The 22,825-nt window shown below is 38.9% G+C and overlaps 2 protein-coding genes across 6 annotated transcripts in view; one reads left to right on the plus strand and one right to left on the minus strand.

The window, feature by feature from the left end:
* Positions 1-22,825, minus strand: part of LOC129779215 (protein phosphatase 1L) — a 78,047-nt gene that overhangs the window by 13,913 nt on the left and 41,309 nt on the right. Inside the window, exons 2-3 of one of the 2 annotated variants that reach the window (XM_055786567.1) lie at positions 7,429-7,612; positions 6,203-6,869 (exon numbers count right to left, since the gene is read on the minus strand). In XM_055786567.1, coding sequence (XP_055642542.1) covers positions 6,203-6,869; positions 7,429-7,612 — 851 coding nt within the window. Of the gene's footprint in view, positions 1-6,202; positions 6,870-7,428; positions 8,628-22,825 lie in introns of those variants that run through there. The other variant, XM_055786566.1, reaches the window with a different exon arrangement.
* LOC129779214 (dedicator of cytokinesis protein 9) overlaps positions 15,372-22,825 on the plus strand; it is a 240,711-nt gene continuing 233,257 nt past the window's right edge. For 2 of the 4 annotated variants that reach the window (XM_055786560.1, XM_055786561.1), the window contains exon 1: positions 15,373-16,238. In XM_055786560.1, the coding sequence (XP_055642535.1) occupies positions 16,140-16,238 (99 nt within the window). In that variant the 5' untranslated portion in view covers positions 15,373-16,139. Of the gene's footprint in view, positions 16,239-22,825 lie in introns of all 4 variants that reach the window. The other 2 variants (XM_055786564.1, XM_055786562.1) reach the window with 2 other exon arrangements.

The raw sequence follows: 22,825 nt of genomic DNA on the forward strand, positions 1-22,825 counted from the left end.
ATACAGGGTGGGCCATTTAAAGTGGGGCATCTGGCAACCCCATAACTTTTGACAGAGATGTCAGATTAACAAATGTCATACCGCGTTGGAAGCGTAATTTCAGTACAATTTTAACCATGGAACAATACACACCTAAACAACGCGCTGAAATTGTTCAGCTGTACATTCAAAATAACTTCTCAATTGTGTTAACTAAACGTGCGTGGAAAAATAAAAATAAAGTTAAAACATAGCCTGGAGACAACACTATACGTCGATTATATGCCAAATTTATATCGTCTGGTAGTGTTGGTAATGCCAGTCATCTGTCCAGACAACGACCAAGACGTTTCGACGAGAATATTGATGCCGTTCGAGCCAGTGTTGCAGAGACTCCATCGACATCAGGTCGCCATCGTTCGCAAGAGTTAGGCATCGCTCGAACCACTCTCCGACGCATAATTCGTGTTGATTTGAAAATGTTTCCGTATAAAATTCAAATGGCTCAACAACTTAACCCATCTGACTTACCACGTCGACTTGATTTTGCGAAATGGACCAAATTATTGCGCGATTAATATCGAAAAACGGCGATTATGACTGGCCACCGAGATCACCTGATTTGACGCCTGCTGACTTTTTTTTATGGGGATATTTAAAATCTAAGGTATACACTGGTAAACCAAGGACCCTGGCTGCGCTGAAAGACAATATCCGACAAGAAATTGCTGCCATATCGGCCGAAACATTGGGCAAAGTGATGGAAAATGCCGGAAAAAGGGCACATTTTGCGGTCAAGGCCAGAGGCGGTCATTTACGAGATATCATAATCAAAAAGTAGTTAGAACAAATCTCCTTGGACCAAAATAAATGAATTTCAAAAAAAAAATTTAAAATTCCACTTCTTTACTTTGCTATTGCAAAAACAAATCCTTCCACTTTAAATGGCCCACCCTGTATCTACATCATGAAAACAGGCGAAGAACTCCGTTCTATTCAAATTCATCAAGAAATAACAGAACCTTATTTGCTGCAATTCGAACGATTTTTGAAATGGGAAAGACTGTTACGGACAGTGGCTTTCGTTTATCGATTGGTACAGAAAATACAACGAAATACATTACAAATTGCATCGAATAATTGCTTCAATCGAGATGAGCTTAAAAAGACAGATCATTATTTTGCGGTCTATACAAAATGAATCATAATTGCTATATTGAGTCAACACCGGAATGCGGCACAACATTTACGACCTCAAGTTCCCAAAACCAGTAAGTTGTATAAATGTTGTATGTTTAACTCTACATGTGAGGTTATACTTCCCACGGATCATTACGGAACATACCTGGTGATAGATTGACACCATCGACAGTTTCGTCACGAAAATCACGAGACGGCGTTCAACGAAATGCGTCAGAAATATCATATGTCGGAACTACGAGCAGCATTCGAAAAGGCAAGAAAATAATGCATGTGGTGTAGAGTTTACAAGGCGACGCCCAAGACTCCGCTACCAACTGCGAGAAACCAATCCGTACATCCGAGTATTCAGTTACGTAGGTCTCGATTATTTTGGACCACTGCTCATCAAGCGAGGACGTAGCACTATTCACCTGCTTGACGGTAAGAGCAGTTCATTTGGAAGTTGTATCCAGCTTAACAACAGAGGCTTGTTAAATGGCAATTCGGCGATTTATAGCACGGAGGGGGGTTCCTATTGAGATCTATAGCGATCAGAGCACATATTTTATAGGTCGTGAACTGGCAAAGCTATTGAAAAACATCAACGAACAGCTTAGTTCAACGTTCACCAATACAGTTACACAATGGCGATTTAATCCACCTGCTGCACCGCACATGGGTGGATCTTGGTAAAGATTGGTTCGATCAGTTAAATGCGCCTTAGCATCACTCTCCTATACTCGTGAACCAGATGAAGAGACCTTAATCCATTAACGACCAAGTGGTAAAAAAAAATTAACAAACACCATTAGTGTATTTTTGATTATTGGCGTTACAGAAACCCAAATCTTCAAGAATTATTTTTTCCGTCCTTCCGTTTTCCGGAAAATGACAAAAAACCTTACCATGTGGTAGTTTTCCAAAACCATGAAAAATGATCAAAGTTGCTGTTCGATTTTTCGAACACTTGACCTAAAATCTTAAAATGGGATAATGGCATTGCTAAGTGAGGCTGAATCAATGGTAAATTCAAGGTCACTAACATATATGACGCTCGAATCAGCGGAACATGAAGCACTCATACCTAGTTGTTTTTTTAATGCTGAGTACTAACGATTCCCATGAGAAATCTTGCAGAACACTCTAAAACACGGTATACAATTTGACATTTGTGTCAGACGCTGTAGAAGCACTTCTGAAAATACACCTCGTCATTGAGTGTCAACCGTGGCACTCTTGTGCTCCTAGTAATCTAGCAACGTAGCGACTTGTTTGGAAACTTCCAGAAATAATTTAGCGCCATTAATTACATCAAATGAAACATGCCACTCATTCTTTGACGAAAATTCGAAGTGAGCAGTCAAATATAATAATAATATTAAAATAACTATATTTGTTGTGCGAAGCCACGAATAGACTAAATAATGTAATTTTGCATCAATTAATTAATTTAATGTAATTTTAAATTTATTTAATTCAAGAAGAGTCGATATTCATTTTTCATCTGCGAAGATTTCGGGCCCTGGTTAGTATAGTCTAGTTGGATTTAGAAAAGAGGCTTTAATTATTTCGTCTTTTTTATCGAACTCAATAAAATTCGTTGCCGGTAGTGTATGTATCCTTCTAACATTTGATTCTTTTCATTTTCTTAAAAATGCTTATCGCCATATAATTCTACACTAACAATCCATAATACAGTAACGTCTCGATTATATTACTGAGCGTTTTTATCACGTCTCGTTTATATCACTCTCGATGTTTCGTGTTTTATATCACTGAAAATGTTTCATTTATATCACTTTTTTCGAAACAAAAGAAATAATATGACAATTTCAATTCGTCGTTGAGTTATTGAACTATAAATGAGGATTAAACAGGAAAGAAGAATTATAGGTATTCATACCGCCTCCAGTGGGTTCACGTAGCTTACGAAAAGTTTTTTTTAATTTGAGATTTGTAGCATTTCTTTTGAAAACCTCTGGAACTTATTTTGTAATCTCAGAATCCACAGTACAGCTGAGCAACTTTCTCTTCAATTGTTTGAAATGAGATGTACAACCTGTGCCGTTTCTAAATTTTATCCGTGTAGGAATCAGTAGTACAGCATTTTATTTCGTCAATTGTTGAAGTTCCATTTGAAGGTAGCCGGTGATACATATTTGTATATTTGTGGCAGCTTTTGTGAATTGAAGTTTGTATTTATTTGGAACGACCAATAGGTGAGATAAAAAATCCTCCGGGGCGTGAATCGGTGGTATGTTTAAATAAATGTGAGCATCAACTAGTTTTTTGGCGATATCCGACTTGAATGTTATAGGAAGTGACCACTTGCATGTCAAGACTTACGTGACCAGAGCACCAAAAAGTTGGACATCAAAGATAACAATTTAAAGAAATTTAAAAATGATTCACTTGCGAAAAAACTATGAAATTCGTACGTAACTGTGTAATTTGGAGCACTTGCGTTGTTCTAGTATAGTAGTGTCTTAATTTTAAAAAGAGTTTCGGCAATCGTAGGCTTCAAATATTGTTTGTGGCGGAAAGTTTTCAATCGATCATCGGGTAATGGATAGTTTCAATCAGGTATATAATCTCGATAATCGCGACGAATCAATTTTACTTTCCAAAATATTAAAACATTACATGTACTCATTCGGAGAAAAAAAATGTGTTGCAGAAATCATTACTGACAAAACCGAATAACTTTCATATCGTGTTCCTATTTTGCTGATACTCTTAAACTGCCATTGATAATAATTGGAAGATCGAAAAATCGCACCATTGACGGGATAACATTGTCTCTGATATTTGATTAACATGAGCCTTTTTCTACAAATGTCAAATGCAGTATGATCAACCAATGGACCAAGGAATAAATCGAAATATAAAACTAATCTACCGAGAAAAATTAAAATCGTCCGTCATGTTGAATTCAGAAACACTGAACAAGGCACTAAAAAACGTTGAAGATGTATTATTTTAGATTGTTTCTACCATTCGAGTCTTGGCACCATGTTTAAGATTCGATGTCAATCTTGTTCATGATTTCTGCTCCTATGACGTGAATAGTTGTACGGGAACTAAAAGAAGAAAGAATGTGTCCCAGTGTCACATGTTATCGGTATAGAGAATGGGCAATTAGAAATATATTGATTTCGAGGAAGATGTAGAACCAAGTGAATGCATACAGATATCAACTGGAAATAACAGCTCTAAAATATGTGATCGTATATCACCACACAGAACTAATTCGAGTTATAAGAACAAATCTATTTTAATTGTGATTTGCGTCTGGCCTTCAATTAGGAGCCATAATGTGGGTTCCAAACTCGATTAGAAGAAACGAGGCCATTGTCTTCAAAAACAATTTTCTTATGAGTTTTTTCACCACTTGCAAAAAAAGTGTTTTCATTTAAAATGATTTTAATTTGATACAAAAAGTTAATTTTCATTCATAATTTTAATTTCAAAAACGTGATCATACCGCCTGAGAATCAATTATTATCTTTGGTGCCCTCTGAACAAGTAAGCGAAGCCCAATTCCGTCAACTCGAATATTATACGAGCGTTTTCAAGAAATATACAAGAAATTGCTATGAGAAAAGCTTTGCATCAATAATCTTGATATGTTATGTTGGATTGTGTAATAATATGTTGTATTACAGCTCACGCAATGTAATAAATGTTTTTATATATTTTCTGCATATCACATGGAAAAAAGTGTTCAAATTATACATATTGGAGATAAAACACAGATTCTTTCATTACAAAAAAAAACTGTTTCGATTATATCACGCGAAATTTTCTTTATGAGTGTGATATAATCAAGACGTTACTGTACTACAAACTGGGATTAGAATCCCCATACAGTGGTAGACATTCGTTTAGCCGCACCGTATTTTTCCTCAATATTTTTGAAAGTAAGTCAATTCTTTGTACAGTTCTGCTCATAAAAGACGATTATTGTTCATTTTCATCGAATTCATTCTAAAAAAAATATAAATTCACTTTTTGTTTTCTAAGTAATTCAAACATGTGGAATCAGGGTGAACATTCGTTTAGCCGCATTCTTCCGCCCCCAAAGTTTCGCTTCGATCTCGCGACATGCCGTTGACTCAAATTGTACCAATGGCAACTGTAACAGTCCGGACTATCCAAATTGAACTTTTTTCGCCGGAAAATACAACATTTCTCTATTCTAGCTTCCATTCCATATATTGCCGGACGAAAATGAGATGGTTCTGCTTATGGGTGGCGGTCAGTTTCGGCTTCCCTTGAGGTTTCTTCCACATGATGTTTGGTGACTCATTCAAGCTGCGCGCAATATGCCTCTTCGTTACTGGAACAATCGATTCTGCCTTAATGGATGAGCAGGGCATCGTTACCTGGTTGCTTCGTGTCTTATTCGACCTTTGAGACGCAAAGTAACTTTGATGTTCCCATTAGTTGGTCGTTATATCCCATATTTCTGGTACTATTTAAAAAAATCCGTATCACTTTCTCAGATCGTTCAATTTTTGTTACGATCGAGCGATTAGAAAACTTTTGTTCACTGAATATCTTTATTATTTTCCGTCCCTCTTCCGTCTATAGAATACCTTCCACCATTTCTTTAAATTCTACGTAAATCACTAATCTGACCAACTTCTTACGTTGCACATCTAATATTTATCTTGTACATTGAATATTCCCAAGTGTTTTTTCCAAAATACACAGACAAAGGCTTGGTGATTATGCGAAAACTCGATTTTATGCCCTGCGGCTAAACGTATGTCTCGGGAAAAAATGACGTTTGAATGTTTATATCCACCGATGCCGCCTTGTGTGTGTGTGTGTGACTGTGACGCACGTCCTCTCAATAAAATTGACTTAAATATACTATCACTACAGCAAATAAGTATTCCGATAAAAAGAACATTTCTAGTAGTTTTGTGAGTGTTTCAAGTTTTTTTTCAGGTGCGGCTAAACGAATGTTTATCACTGTATACCGGGGTTAATGAATAAAAATATGATTATCGGTTTAGATTTAACACTTACTTACCACTCTTTTAGCCATTTCCACCAGGTCGTAATCCGCTGCCAGAACCTCATCCTTGATAATCTTGCCATAATTAATACTTCCATTCTGTACGTAGCATTTTGCCTCGTACGTTTGGGGCTTAGTGGAGGCGCTTTGTCCTGCCTTCCCGTTAAGTAGATCCTGCTTTGTGATATGTCTCATCGGCGATGGATTGCCCATATATTTATTGAGCAGATCTGTTTCCAGCTGATTGTTCGCTTTGTTGTTGTTGTTGTTGTTGTTACTGTTGCCAGTCTGTCCACCACTTCCGCTGGGTTTGTCCACCACATCCTCCGTCTTGGACCTGCGAAAGCTCTGTCTTCGTTGGGTGGCAGCTCCGGTGTTGCTGCTACCACCGCCTGAGCTTGCCAACGTATTCGAGTTGAGCTTATGTCGTTCATTGATCTCCTCATCCTCATCCCCGCTGTCACCACATTCTTTGGCTTTGGCGCTGGTCTCCTCCACTGCTGCGTTTAACCTCGTCGCCGCAGTCTTCCCGGTGGCAAGAAACGAGGACTGAGACAGCTTTTGGTTCAAATTCTTCACCAACACAGACTTGGCATAGTCTGCCGCATATTCGCCGCCGTGTCCATCGAAAATCGCGAACATCGAAATGCCAGTCTCGCTGATGTTTTCATCTATCACAAACCTGCGGTGAAGGTAATTGATAAGGGATACCATATTATTTAGTACATTGTCATTGTGGGATTCACAGGTACGAAAAGCCTTTCCCCAATAAAATCTGCACAAAGCTTCATTTATTGAGGGCTATCCAATGATAAAGCTGATTGAGTTGTCTCTCTATGAATGTTAATGGTATACGTATGGTTTTACCGCGGGAAACTTGTCGATCGACGAACATTGTTTCAAGTCATGGTGACAATAAATGATAAAATAAACAGAGCGAATATAGTGGAGTGACATTATCCGCAAGAGAGCTCGACGTGGAAATCAAATGTCTTTGCATTTAGATCTAAAACGGCTTCGGGAAATGAAATTCATGAAAGTTTCCTTTTTGTATCCTTCCAACACCATAATTACCCAACAAATGGAGAAGTGGAAACACATTCACAGCCATAAATAAACTTCTATTTTTATATGCATGGATGGAACTTGGTCGTCAATAGAATAGAAGACATTGCCCCCGCCGATAGTGACACATAGTTCACGTAACGTACGCTAATTGATTGAAAAAAAAATCTACTCACCTGTCTTCCATCCGTGGCCTTCGTCCCTGGACTGCGTACACTGCACTGGTGCTTCGCTTTTCCTCCCAGCTGTGTCTCTCCGCAGCTGAAGTCAGCAGGGCCAACTTGCCTGATCGGCTTCCTTTGGTCAGCCGAAAACTGCTTCCGATCCGTCCAATGAATCCACGGCTCCATACTTCGCTCGCTTGAAGATAGAGCACAATCACAAAAATCAACAGACCGGCAATCAGCACTTCCGGCTTGAGTAAGTACACCCGCATCACTTTCAACGCGTAGCCAACCGAACCGTTGAGCGGCGAGAAGCCGACTGCGAATTTCGACAGGAGCTTCATGTGCGATTTGAAGAAGGTCTGATACAGGATCTTATCTTCCAGCTCGTCTTCCATCCCACCTAGCGCCGGACCTCATTCGCTGACGGTGAGGCACTGACTGTGGTTTTGTCTCCCTCTAGAAGGCGAAATCAAAACACAAACTGTTGACTGTGAACTTACGACGTGATCGCTGTGGACAGGAAGGATTTTTCTTTGTTCTGCACACGCAAATTGAGCGGATTTCCACTGACGAGTTCGCTTGCGGCGGGATTAAGGCCAACGAGCTTTGCTTCTTCTTGTATGCCAAGATGAACACAATCAACCGAATAAAAGATGTATACTATTGCACCAAGTGTTTTCCCGTGCCTCATACTACATGCACAAGCAATCTCTAAAAGCGCAGAGACATACTGAAGAATCACTCAGCGTTTGCAATGCTATGTGCGAATACGCAATCAGTATGTAGACCAAATATTTCTTTTATTCGAAAATAGAATCAAAAGAACTGTCCTCTGCTTCGTCGTAGATTTTACGCTATCCTCGGTCTGCAAGGCGGGGACAGTAGAAATGGTGGAAAAATAATTCAATCCCTTTTCACTGCACTTAATACGCAAATATTTATATTTTTCACTGCTGTGCTGCTTCCGAAACACTCAGAAGCCACTTTAATATTCCGTCCCGAAACAAAAAGACGATTGTCGATTGTAACGTGAAACTGGCGAAACAAACTATTTCCTCCGTCACCGCGTAAATTTGCCATAAAATGGCAATAAGAACACTTGAGTAAGCCTATCTACGGACCGAGGAAAATGATTCGCTCACTATAGAATTACTACTTTGCAAATACCGTAGCCACAGCAGCTGCTTCAATAATTCCTGCTCTCGCACTCTCGTACACACAAACTCTCTCTTGTTCGCTCTTGTTTGACAGTTGTTCGTCTGTTCGCAGGGTTGGATTGAATGCAAGAACGGATGAAGAGATTTGTTTTAGCGAATAGGATAGGGTTCTTATATTTTTTTTGACGTAGAACTATGTCTTTCAGGAAGAGTACCAAATCAGAAAACAGGTCACGTTTTGACGTAGAACTACGTCTTTCAGGAAGGTTGCCAAATCAGAAAACCGGTCACGTTTTTATGAAATAAAGTTAACGTTAATAACTATTTTTGCCGCGAACGGATTTTGGCGATTTACATAGTAAACGAATCGGAAATTCCCTAAGATTTGTTTAATATGCTAGACATTAGAATATCCTGGTTTGTAAATGGTTAGAATACATGAAAACTTTAAGCGTTTCCATTTTCCCATACATTTGTGTGCTTTCCCGAACAGCGCTGTCAATAACGAGCAACTTATCGACGAGCAGCGAAGGGGAAATCGTAGGATTTAAAGTCTTCGTGAACAAATGAAAAGAAGAACAATGAAGGGGAATACTTGCCTAGAGTATAAACATTGGATCTCGCTGAGGCAAACTTTCATTCGGCATCGGACTGTTGAGCCATCCAGTTCACTTTGCTTTCACTGCCCTTCGATCCAAGATTGGACCCCACCAGTGGTAATCCAACTTGGATATCGTCGTGTGGTTTTTTCAGTTCGTTTTTGGCATTATTCGTGTCGTGTGTTTTTCTTTCCGCGTCAAAAATTTGGACGCTTTGCGTAGTGTGTGATGGGCAAGAAGAACAGGAACGCAAGCTCGAGCACTGCAAAAAGCGAACGCATTACCAGGGGCAATCAAATTTCGAGGCAAGCGTCATCTAGTGAAGCACGCGATGTTGGTGCAGTGAAAAAAGCCGCATCGAACAACAGCGAAGTAGGCGACTTCGGCGCGTCGGTCGAAAATGTAAACGCCTTTACCCAGGCAGCAACCAAAATCAAGCTCCCCCCGCTGGTGGTGAAGGCGATCGCTCTTGTCAAACTCATCAGCGAATTCGCATCGATGGGTGTTACAGCAGAGTACAAGCTGTGTGGCATAATTCAGTCTTTTTTCAAGCAGTTAATATTGTTTGTTTTTCGTCATCATAAGGGCTTCGGTGGTGCCTTTGACATTGCATGAATGCATTAAACTGACGTTATGGCGAAGCAGGCATTAAGGTTGTGCGCCAAAAAATAATTTGGGGAATACCAAGCATCTTGAATGTCGTACTGGAATGTTATAAGTTATTTGGGTTCACGTGCCAGTCGCAAAACTGCCTTCAACTAGGATTGCGCTAATCTTGATCATAATAAAGCATTGCTACTGTTTTCGAGGTTGTTGATATTAACAAAAAAATTCAACTGATTCTACGATGAAAAAACATTTCAGAGATTATTCTACTAAGCAGTTGTTTCTAAAATTTCACAGCACTATACAATGATATCCGAAGGTATAAACAAGCGACTTATATAAAATAACAGCGTAGTTCTACGTCAACAATGCGGTCGTATCTTGGACACAACCTCCTATATTTTTTATGAAATAAAGTTAACGTGAACTGTGAACGAATCCTCATGATTTGCGTACCAATCGAATCGGAAATTCTCTAAGATTTTTTCGATATGCTATACATTACAGTTCGCTAATTTCTAAATGGTTTAAATTCATGAAAACTGGAAGTATTTTTTTTTCTCAGACATTTGTTCTGCCGATTTGTGTGCTAACCCTACCCGTATTTCAAATGCTTATAACTTGAACATTTCTTAACAGGTCGAAAAGATGTTTGCATCAATTGATAGGAAACATTTTTACGCGTCTATCACAATTAATAAAATGTTATTTTTTATGAGATGAACAATTGAATAACAGTAAAATGTCAAGCGTTATCTAAACGCCCTAACTGCCAAGTTTTGATTGGCCCGATTCACGGTTTCCCCAACACAGACTTCAAAATCGATGTACCTGTGGAAATCCACTTTGCAAATATACATGTAAGCCGGGGGTGTTTTTGTTCCCACCGGGCTGTGTTTCTCTAACACGGACTTCAAAGTTAATGTGCTTGGGGAAATTCGCTTTGCAAATACATGCAAGTCGGGGGTATTTTTTGGTTTTGAGTACTTTTGTACGTTCTTGTCGTTGTGCAGACCGGAATATGTTTCCCTAAAACGTACTTTCAAACTGAGAAGCCTGGGAAAATCGTCATTTCAGATACTAGAGGTTATGAACTTTCGCGGTTCGAGAACTTCGTAAACATGAGATGTGCAATAATTTCAGAGGAAAATGTAAAACACAATGATCGTTCGACAATTCTTCCGTACACATATTTTGGTAGTCCTCGGCATCATGTCAAACGTAAGAGGACGTTCATCAAATTTGTTTGTAACGAAGAACATAATCTATTACAAAAATTTCGAAGCATTCCAATATAATATTCGAAGTGGTAAACAAGTGGATTGGACAATATACCTGCGTAGTTCTACGTCGAAAATATGCGGTCGTATCCTAGATACAACCCCTTACAATTTTTACATTTTCCGCAAATATGTGAATGGAATAATATTCCAAAACTCAGGCTCGACTAAACTATACATTGACTGGCGGTTTTGATATTTTAGTTTTTGCCGAATCGTTCATTTTACTATCTTGCTTCTAGTAGTCGATTCTGAAATGTTTTAACAACAAATTGTTTCGATGAGTTTTCTTTTTACGGAGGTAAAGATTTCGTTAGCGACTGTCCAAATACCTCGATAGCCTCAAACCATGGTTCAAAATTCTGGTCTTGAGTCGGGACTTTATTCGCACCGTCTCCCGACTCATATTCAATCACGGTTCGTTAGACGCGCCACCCTTTCGTTTCAATCTGGAAGCAATCTCTGCGTTTGTGGCCGAGGTTACCACGACATCGAACACGTTGTTTGGTCGTGTGAGGTGTATCTTGTCGCCAGATCGAATATAGAAAATTCTCTTCTGGCTAGAGGAAGGCAGCCCAATGTGGAGGAGACGATCTGACATAGTGGTAACATCCATACCACACACGCTAAAGGTCGAGAGTTCAAATATCACTCCCGACATTCATACCAAAATGGAAGTGAAGTGACGAACCAGCCAAAAGTGTTGAAAGTCACAATAATACAGATTAAAAAAAGGCAGCCCAACGTGCCGGTGAGAGATGTGTTGGCTTGGTTAGACCTTGACTACATGTCCCAAATCTATGTTTTCCTTAAAGCTATCGATGTTCGTTTGTGATTATCCTCATATCCTTATACCCTCGTTTTCTTCCTTTGCGAGCAATTGGTCCTCTTGCTATAAACAGTAGAATATGTTGAAATGTAAATACACAATAGATATATGAATAGATTTATGAATTGAGTGTGTGTGATTATAAACACTGTAACAATTTCCTAATGTCCCATTCTTTTCCTGAAAAAATATGTCACCGTTCTAAACTCAAGTGCACCGCGAGTAATCGGTTTTCTACATAACTAACCATAGATATAAGAAAATTGTTTATATATATATAGTTTCAAAAATATATTTTAGAATTCGGCTCCTTTAAACTTATGTAACTGAGCCTGTAAAAATAAACGAATTTAAAAAGAATAAATGAGGGAGTTCAGGTTTTTTTTAGAAAGCAAAACAAAAAACCCGCTTTCATTAGGCTTGTAGAAAAATCCTTGGGCTTATGAGGACAACATGAATTTGGCTGATGACAGCCACTGGAGTATTGTGCGACTCATATACAGGATCAAGTGCACGGACCTTCCTACCAGAAATTTATGATGTAATATTTCTCTGTTATCCGTACTTCTGATTGCACTGATAATTTTTCTCGCTGTTGAAAGGAACAGTCTAGTTGAAATGGCCATTAAGAAGGTTCTATTAAAAACCAACAATTAAAAATTTACTACTGAAAAAAGATATCCTTATAAGATAATCAATCCAAAAAAAAGGGCGAAAGATGTTTCGGACCCGGTCCAACGATGGAAGAGGAAATGTTGAAGTGCATTGGTCATTTTCATCGGGAATTATAAGAACGGTCAAAATTGTCTAAAGAAGAAGCCGAATTTTTTGAAACAATTCAAGCTCGACACATATTATGACAGCTAACAGAAAAAGTCGATTAGACGAACTGGCAACTACGAAGATTTGGGAAAAAACAGCTTTCGATCGAGATACCAAGATTCCGTGGACATTTGAAGGTCGCTGAAATTAATTCTAATGTTGGTCATTAATGAAATTGCATTAGATGTGTTAAAGTTCATCATGAAGTGGGACTTCCAGAAATAGGTTCCAAATCTTACAGTGAATTTGAAGCTGTTGCTAACCGTGTACGTTTCTGTGACAAATTATGGAGAGGCCTATTAGAGTTGAAATTAATTGAAAAATTGCGGTCAACGATGGGTCAGACATATCTAATACGTTGAGTCCCGTTCCGTTTTTGCTGCACATTCCATTGAGTCCACGACAAGAGAGCGAAAGCATCTTTAACGGGGAACACATGTTCATTATCAATGACTCCCAAAATATTTATTTGATACGATTTATTTGAGTCACATTTCGAGATCCACAATTATAATTTATTTTATTTAGTTTCTTATTTTGTAACTGTCAATCCCAGTGACCAAAGAGTAAAGAATTTGTGATTTCTTGTTCGTTCGATCTAATATTATAATAAATACGTTTCTTGTTTAGATAAGTTTGATTTTCCATTCGAAAAAACGAAAACTAAGTATTATGGAGAGGTTAGTAACCCGCCCGGGTGTCACCCGATTACGTTATACCAGGTACAGCCATACAGCTGTACTAGCGTTGCACGTGTACAACGTTGTAAAAGTACCATCGTAGCATGACAGACATACTTTGGTAGTACATTGTACCGCATGTCAAACTGACAATCAGAAGTTTGACCAATTTTCACCTCATATTTCAATGAACAAGGTTTCAGCGTCTAAACTATCAAACATAACAAACAAGATTCCAATCTGAGTTATTGACTCAAGAGAAAGTCAATGAAAAGAATGTTAATCAAGTGTTTTGATTCGGTTTGTTCTTGCTACCCACCACTAATCGTCTATGGCGCTGCGCACAGTACAACTGTAGCCATATACAACGATGAAACAGGTCGGTACAGATACAGCGATTGTACCGAGTTGCTTGCGTGGTTCTAGCACTGTACATGGTGACAGACATACAATTTTCGAAGTACAATGCTAGTACAGATGTATGTCTGTCATAAGTATTACGCCGTTGAAATGACTTAATATAGGGTTGGGGAAAAAGTAATGCACTATTTTCTCGGTAGCTCGGTTTATTGATCAATATCTCGCGTAATATAGATCATACAATCGATATTATTCCATTGTTCCATTCAGCAATGGAATTCAACAAAGATTCAAGCGAGATCGCTGAAACTGTGAATGGTGTTTATGGTACCGATACTGTAACAGCTAATACGTGCAATTGTTTTTTTTTAATTTTAATTGATTTTTTTTAAATTTTTAATTATTTTTTTTTCAATTTAAATAATTTTTTTAGCGAAATACAACTGATTTAGTTGGACAACTGGACCGTTTAAAGCCAGAGATTTACCAGAAACGTCCAGAATTGGTCAAAAGAAGAAGTGTACATTAGGTACATGCAGTCTTCAGAAAACAAACGCAGTGCTGCGCTTGAGTTTAATTTTCATCAGCGTGGGTCCATGCGAACTGTATACGCTTGTGTGAAGAAAAATATCTCAACAGAGAGAGCAATCCAGATTCAAGCGCGCAGTATAGAAGTACGGCGCAAAATCCAGCGTAAAACTCAGTGTAAAACTGGGCGCAAAAACGGCGCTGACACCATAACATTTCATCTGTGTTTTGGAGCGTGCTGATTCGCCACAGTGCAAGTGTGCGAGTGGGAGCTCAACTGGGTACAAAAATCTTGTTACACATCAGCACCGGGTTGTATTCTGAAGACTGCACGCATGAAACTCGACTCGTCAGAAACTTGGAAGCTTGATTGGGATGTTTAAATGCATCCACCATATCGCGCTGGTGTGATCGATGTGCAGTATCACCATGATGTCGTCTATAGGCGACGCTCGTACACACAGGTCGTCGCGCGGATGTCGCCTGTAGACGACGCTCGTAGCGAAAGAATTAACAACATGCACTGGACAAGAATCTTGAATAAATTAATCTTTAAATTAATAAACTCCATTTCGTTATGTTTCAAATTTCCCAATTACCAAATGGATCCTGATGAATCATTCCATTCAATAGATTTTCAAATTACAATTCAATGGATCCATAAGTCCGAAAAGTAACGCCAAAAAAATTATTGTTTCTCGCCAACTGAATATCTCACTGAGTTGGACACCTCGCGCTGAACTAACAGCCCTCAACCCTTCATTCACGAATAACTGCTCTTGTCGAGCCTTGTGATTGGGTCTGACCGTTCCCATTCATACAATTCACTACACGAACCGTTCATCCATTCATGCAGGTCACGTGGTGCGCATGTTGAATGAACCAGCTACTGCTGCTGCTTCCAACCATAACATGAGAAAAGCAAAACAAACACCTCTCCTCTTGCTGAGTGACGCTTGGAGAGTGGCAGCATTTCACTAGCACTACGCTGAGTCCCGCATTCACGAGCCCCGAGCGGTGTGTATGAGTGTGCGCACTGGCAGTGGCTGTGTGTGCGAGATGCGTCACACAGCATAATAGCGCCTGCAGTTCACTCGAACGGTCGGTTTATATTAGACGTCGTGGTGATCGCGTGCAGAATTGGCGATTTTTTTCCTCCTCCAGTTTTGACCCTTATCGAAGCGAAACTTTGCGAATTTTGCCCTTATCCGGTCCGATATTTGGAGCAGACGCAGGTGGCAGAATCGATTAGTTTGTTGGTTTTGGAATACATCAGGGTTCCTTGTTTCACGGGAAAAAGATGAAAGAGAAGTTCTGCAATAGAATTATTGAGTGTGTGCAGTGAGAAAGTGCATCTTCCAGTCAGAATTTTCTCTTCGCCTCAGGTTCACTCCCAGTTTGATTAAACGTGATTCGCTCCTGTATGTATGCATTCAAACCCATACTTCCCTGTTGTGATCCTTGTGGGAGCATGTACAGAGCGTGAGTGTTTGTGTCGGTAGTGGTGTGATGGTCCTGTTTTGTTGATAGTGGGTGCTGCTAGAATGAGATGATGCAAGCAACCACTTTGGAGGATGAAGTGCTGTGTTTATCGGAAGTGAAGGAAATAAAGGATTCCGTTTCTCAGGTACGGTGTCGGTGCCGACTAAATCTCAGTGAAGAGGAGCAAGCCTTTAAGCTGCGGTCCATGACCAAATGAGTGTGTAGGAAGAATGAAAAAAAGTGGAGTGTGGTAGACAGTCAACCTGTTTTCTAGTGCAATAAAGAAAGTGATCAATCAAAAAAGCGGTGTGTAATTATCACGGTCGGCGAAGGGGACGCAAAGCGCGACATCTTCAGCGCTTCAGAGCAGCAACATCATGACAGAAAGAAAGTTTACCCGCGGGCTCAACAAACCCGGAATGGCCGCCCAGCTGAGGGAGAACATCTCGCAAGTTGTACGTGAATCTGCTTCACTTGTATGTATTGTTTTATTTCATTTCTACTTTGGTTTGGCTTTTTCTCGTATTGAGGTTGTAGCATTTGGTTCAAGTGTTTTGCCTTTTTGGAGTAATTGTTATCAGCTGATTGTTAATGAAGCGTTCGCTTCGGAACGATTGAACATTTTCGATGAGTAGATTTGTGTGTAATTGTATTGATTTTTCTCGCTGCATCAACTCCATTATAGCACTTCCGCTAAGAAGTGGCGCGTTATCAGACTGAGCCGCAGCTGCTGATTTGCGCAATTAACTGGTGTGTACATATAACCATCAAACAGTTGCAGTCTCGTGTTGCTTATCAGCATCTGCAGTGTTGGACATTGACATGTATTCTGGTTAACCAAGCGCAATAATCTACCATTCGGATACTGATTGTTTTTTTCTTCTTTCTTCAATACAATAAGCAGTTGTTTACATCGAGGAACGGTGTTGCCAGTTGTTTGATTGCGCCGCATCAAATCGAAGTATAGATGTTTTTATTGGTTATCAATAACGGTTGAGAGGAATGACGTAGAATTTTGACGAAAGTTTTGAACATTCCACTTCGGTTTTTTTTTGTGTCGCGTTTATTATCTTTCTGAAATTCGTCTGCGAGTAGGTTTTCGTTTTTACCAGGCAGGGAAACAACCAAACAAAACATTGAAGCAGTGACCAGTGACCGAAACTCGCGCTCGGAGGAGAAGGAACAAAGGATGCCTACTTAAGTTTTTATCTGGTCACGGCAAGAGCGGATGTCGTCGACAGATACGAGTTCGCGTTCACATATTTGCTCTGAAGTTCATGATTTGGCAAGGTATTTGCATCTGTGGAGCGAACGTCAAGGTTTTTGTCACAAACAATAGGACTCCATCCTAAGTTTTACAAAAAATGTCTCAGAAATCATGTTCTACCTTTCATAAAAGCGCACAAAGGATCTGTGAAGTTTGCTCCATTTGGCGATTTGTCACTAAAGCCGAAGGTTGTGACAGTGGAATGCTTTTCATCGACAAGAAACTAAATCCATCCAGATGCCTCAATATCGTCGAATAGAAAGATATTGAGCAATTATGAAGCGGTATCTTAAAAAGACTGGTAAAATGAGCTGGGGTTCTGCACAGATGATCAGTTTTTCAGAAAATTCTGCCAAAGAGGCTCTTTTTCGTCGGTGGCCTTAAGGTTCCTAGAGGAACTTCTTAACGTCTCAACTTTGTATTATTTGCATCATTTTTATTAGCCCTTAGTTAAGATTTCTATGCCGGATAACACGCCTTGAATGTATTCTGGGTGGGAAGCTCTAGGATACGCGTGACTAGGGCTCGGCTCAATTTATTTTTCCCCGTCAAATGGACTTCATTGCTTTTTTCGAGTGACTCCTCTCAAAATGAATTTGTTTCTCTCTCATGTATCGATGTTCGAGTTCAACGTGGTTTGACATATACTACAGGTGAGCTAGATTTTTTTGTATCGTACACGGAAAATACTCACACTTATAAAAAAGCGTGCAGTGTTGTGTTCAGAACCACTGAGAAATTTGTGAATGTTGTTGATATAAACCCGTTTTTCTGCATGTTTTTTTTAACAAAATTGAACTCGGAGACTTTGAACTAAAATTTTGATTGGAATTCCTCCAAAACTGCACGCTATTTACTAATAGTAACGCGAGGACCTTCATAGCATACCTGATAACTGTCTAAGATCGTTGGTTTCACTTCACGATGGGTAGACAATAAACCGACCATTAATGGTGTAACTACTTTTTTGCATCAGAAATCGAGTTTTCGTTTCACTTTATATGGACGTAAAAATAAGATTGTGTACGCGGGTAAAGAGATTCATGGAAGTAGAAGTGTAGATTGAAATCAGTTGAATTAAAAGGGCAGATATGTATTCATTAGTCACGTCAATTAGAATAATTATTGACTAGAACAGTGCATCAGTCATCCTCGCTCTCAACGCTCGTCAATTCATTTCCTAGTCAATTCAAATTATGTTGACGGCGAATGTCGAAGTAGTCCTAGTCGAAGGGAAGCTTCTGAGAGGAGAGTCGATTTTCATTTTCTGAAGATTTCGGGTCCTGCGCGTGACCACAGCAGTCGTTTTCTTCCCATGATATAAGTGATTTGTTCCGTAACAATCCTGAGTGGACAATGCTTTGAATCCATAGTCTGAATGAATGTTTAAAGAGTGTACGATAGATTGCTCAACTCTGTTACAAAGATATATCATCCTGATTTTTATCTCGATGACTAGATTTTCGCGGGTGGTGGAAAAAATTAACACAACACCAATCATTTACATGATTAACTAAATCTTATTTCATAATAAATTATAGGAAAAAAATTGTGGTATGTATTTTGCTTTGTAGATTCATGTAAATCTTCGTGAAGTGTTAGCCAATAGTTTTTCACAAGCAAAAACTGGAATTCCAAGCTTCCTATATTATGTTCCATTTCATATTTCGTTCTCAAATCATCTTCGAGTTCTCGGCATAGGGAAATAACATGCTACTCGTAAAATGCTCACATAGTCGTTAGTATTTATCATTCCTTTGAAATATCCTCAGGAATGAAATTTTGTGACCATGGAAAAGCAGTGGATGCCGCAATTTTGCAATTCGTTTTTTCTATAAACAGTTTTTTCGATAGATCGTTTTATCATGGAATTGTTGTATGTTCAATATAGAATGGGAATCCATAAAAAGATGATTTTTTCGCCATTGCCATTTGCGATTCCTGAATCGTCTGGAATACTTTGGATGATCGCATTATTCCCCAATTGCTTCCAGAGAACTCAGGGAATCGGATGAATTCAAGGCTTTGGTGGCAGGACATGTATAAATAGATATTTATGATATTGATCATCTGAAGCTTTGTTCAATGGGTTTTCGATCAGATCCACAGCTTCTGTTTGACAGAATATATAAGAACGAGTTTTCAGTTGTTAAACTTTATGAGAATTAATTCTTTTCAGTTGTTGCCAGTTCGAAAGAGCGATTGATTGTCTGTAAAAACGCATGCCATTTGTTTTTAAGATTCGAAATATGAATTTAGTATGATTGCTCCATTGTTGGAGGCTATTCAACAGTGACTGCATTTTCCGACGACTGTCTCAAGTATTTTCCTCTGAGGAATCTCACTTAGTCGTCAGCATAGTTGAGTCTTCTGATTGTAGGGGGAAGAATTTTTTTCCGACGATTCCTCTGAATTGTCAATCACGAAAAACATTATTTCAAATCTTAGCATGTTTCCTCTGACGCTATAATCTAATAGTAGTTGAATAATCATGTGTTTCTACACAGTACCGTAGGCTTTTCCTTTCATAATAGTTTTGTGGCCCTGAAAGGGGACGTTTAGTTTGTTTGTTAGGTATGATTTGTTCACTTCACCAGTGTAACAATCGAGGACGATGACAGAAGAATGGTGATAAGTCGTTGGATGATGCATATCCCGTTAAATGATGTCGAAGTGGAATGAGATATGCTGGAAACTGCCCCCTGTGGCTATAGATGAGATGGCTTCTGCGTCCTGTATAACCAAAATAATGAATAGTATACATGAATAATTTCTCCATTGCCATTTTCGCTTCACAGCAATGGAACACGAAGTAAAATGCGACAACGCGAATTTGAACTGGAGTAATAACACTACAAAATAAACAGTTCAAATCGGATGATTTCTTCTCGAATCATGCCCGAACAAACATTTGTGGCGATTGGTTTTGACGTAGGACTACGTCTTTCATTTCTATACCGGGGTGTAAAATCAATGTTTCGAAAACGAAAGCGTTACACCGAAGACCGAGATTTTGAGTGTTAATAGCTAAACAACTGAACGAAATGGTATGATAAACACTTCATTCGAAAGATAAAATGTCTACGCGTTCTATACTTGTTACTTTCTGATCCAAAAACTTGTTTCAATAGTCTTAAATTTGCTTTCAAAATAGGCTATTGAAATCACCAATCGGTATATAAGCGAGCGCCGCTCGGAAATCCACTCAGTTCTAATTGAACAGCGATTGGAGCATGTTGTCGCTGTTTTTTTTTTTTTCTTTATTATAGTGATTTTCAACACATTTCGGCTGGTTCGTCACTTTTACTTCCATTTTTGGAAGAATGTCGGGAGTGAGAATTGAACTCGTGATCTCTGCGTGAGAGGTATGGATGTAACCGCTACGCCAGATCGCCTCCTGTTGTCGCTGTTGTGGTGAAGCTCTTCATTTATCATGAAAGCGCGGATGAACGGTGTCACCAAGAGCCTGTTTGTGCACCTTAGGCCAGAAGGGAATCCTCAGGAGGAGAGTGATGCTACAAACGGTTCCCCGGGAAGATCTCGAAGCAGCCGCTACACACACACACACATACACGCACGGAATTCTTTCCGTTTGGATCGAGAAAGATCCGGAAAATAATCTGCCAGTTCCTCTAGGAATTTAAAAATACATTCATGTGAAAGAGTTTATTTGAATGTTTTCTATCCATGTGACACTGTGACCAAATATGTTTCAATCAAGTGCTATTAACAGATGGTTATCGAGTTAGCATTAACCACTGGTGGGCTTCCAGTATCGAGGAAAATGTGGAAATATCTAATCGTTACTGAAAATAATCTGCCAGTTCCTCTGGGAATTTAAAATTACATTCATATGAAAGAGTTTATTTTAATGTTTTCTATCCATGTAACACTGTGACCAAATACATTAGGTTTTGTGAGTTTTCAATCAATCGCAATCAACAGGATAGCTTCTGAAGATTATTCTTCCCCATCAGTAGGATATTTCCGTATCCAATATTGGATGCATAAAACCTTGTGCCTCCAACGTAACGCTCTCGTTTTCGAAGTTCTCCAAATATTCATTCATTAAGAATGAATTCAGATTCAACTTCATACAAATGATCTCTAAATCAACGATAGTCCTACGTCACCCTTGCGGTTATACCATAGATATAACCCACTTCCTGTTTTTATGTTTAAAAAATTGAATAACTTGTTTCAGCTTCGAAGCTATTTTTACCAAAGCCATTATTGTAATAGAATTTCGCGAAACTACTAATTTGTCGGATCATATTATATACACTCGTTTGAGTTCACGCTTACAGAATTGGGCTTATATTCTCCTTCACCCTGCGCCGCGCCCAAATAGTCACGCCACTTGCTATCATCTATAGATAATTGATTAATGATTCTTTTTTGCTCTCATGTGAACAAGACACAAACTGGTCATTAAGTTACAATATTCTTCTTCTCTTGTACTGCGTTTGGAGCGAGCGATTTATGGGTGACTAATTTGCACGGTATTTAATCTCAACTATGTTCACATCGGAATCGTACTCAACTTTTCAGTTTTTATTTTGCCACCGCTTGGAACGGCCGCGCAAAATTGTTCGCTTGCGAATGAAACCGAGCAAAGGTATATGATTCCGCTAACATTTGTTTGTTTCCAAGCGAAATAATTTGATTTCGCATACATCTAGGTAGTTCACTAGATGTTTCTCGTGATGAAATCGTATCCAAGTAAAAGAATATGTTTGCGCATACATTCGATTTCGTAACACAATCTACAACGATCAACCCGACGAAATCGATATTATCCTTTAGTTTCTATTTTGCTGTCGCATGAAACGGCCACGCAAAATTGTTCGTTTGTGAAGGAATATGATTTCGCACACATTTGTTCATACCACTAGGTGTACCCGTAATGAAATCTAAAATTTTTACTATTTCAGAACTAGTTCAGTTGTAGAATGTCTAATAATAATTTTCAATTAAATTATTGATTTAAATAATTCCATGACGGTACAAGATGTTCAGGAAATGCAATTTTGTTTGTGGCCTTCATACTGAGAAATAAAATAAAATGATTTGACGTTAGAGTAGAAACATGAAATTGTATTCCCTGTTTGAAGAAAGTCGTCTTCAAAGATCGATTCTTTGGAATCGATTTAATCAGAGGATCGATCTCCACGACGTTTAATCGTCAATCGTTAGTCGAGTCTGTTTCTAAAGATCACCCAGTCCAATAACAACCCGAGCGAAAGAATATTATTTCACACACATTTGTGCATGCCACTATTCCGTGATGAAACTTTTCTCAAGCGAAGGAATATGATTTCACGCTCATTTATGCAGTTCACTTTGTGTTTCTGTGATGGAATTCTGTCCAACCAAAAGAATATAATTTCGCATTTATTTATGCAGTTCATTAAGTGTTTCTCGTGATCAAATCCAAGCGGAAGAATACGCATACGCTCGAGCAGGTCGCAAGGCGATTCCCTAACACTGACTACAAATGGAAGTAACCTAATGAAATCAAAATTGTGCTTCATCTGGTTTGGTCAGTCATTTAGCCAACATCGGTTAAGTTACCCAAAGAAAGTCTTTCTCAAGGTTAGAGACGTTTATAATCTCTAAAATACAAAAACTGAAACGAATCGATTGCGCTTCTGTTTTTATTTTGCTACCGTGTTGAATTGACACGCAAAATTGTTTGCTTTCGAATGCATTCTAAGAATTCTGTACAAAACAAGCTTAGTGCAGAATTCAATCAGAAGAGAAATAATCACTAGGCTTCTCAAGCAAAAATGAAAT

Source organism: Toxorhynchites rutilus, chromosome 3 (assembly GCF_029784135.1).
Source record: "Toxorhynchites rutilus septentrionalis strain SRP chromosome 3, ASM2978413v1, whole genome shotgun sequence".
Taxonomy (NCBI): domain Eukaryota; kingdom Metazoa; phylum Arthropoda; class Insecta; order Diptera; family Culicidae; genus Toxorhynchites; species Toxorhynchites rutilus.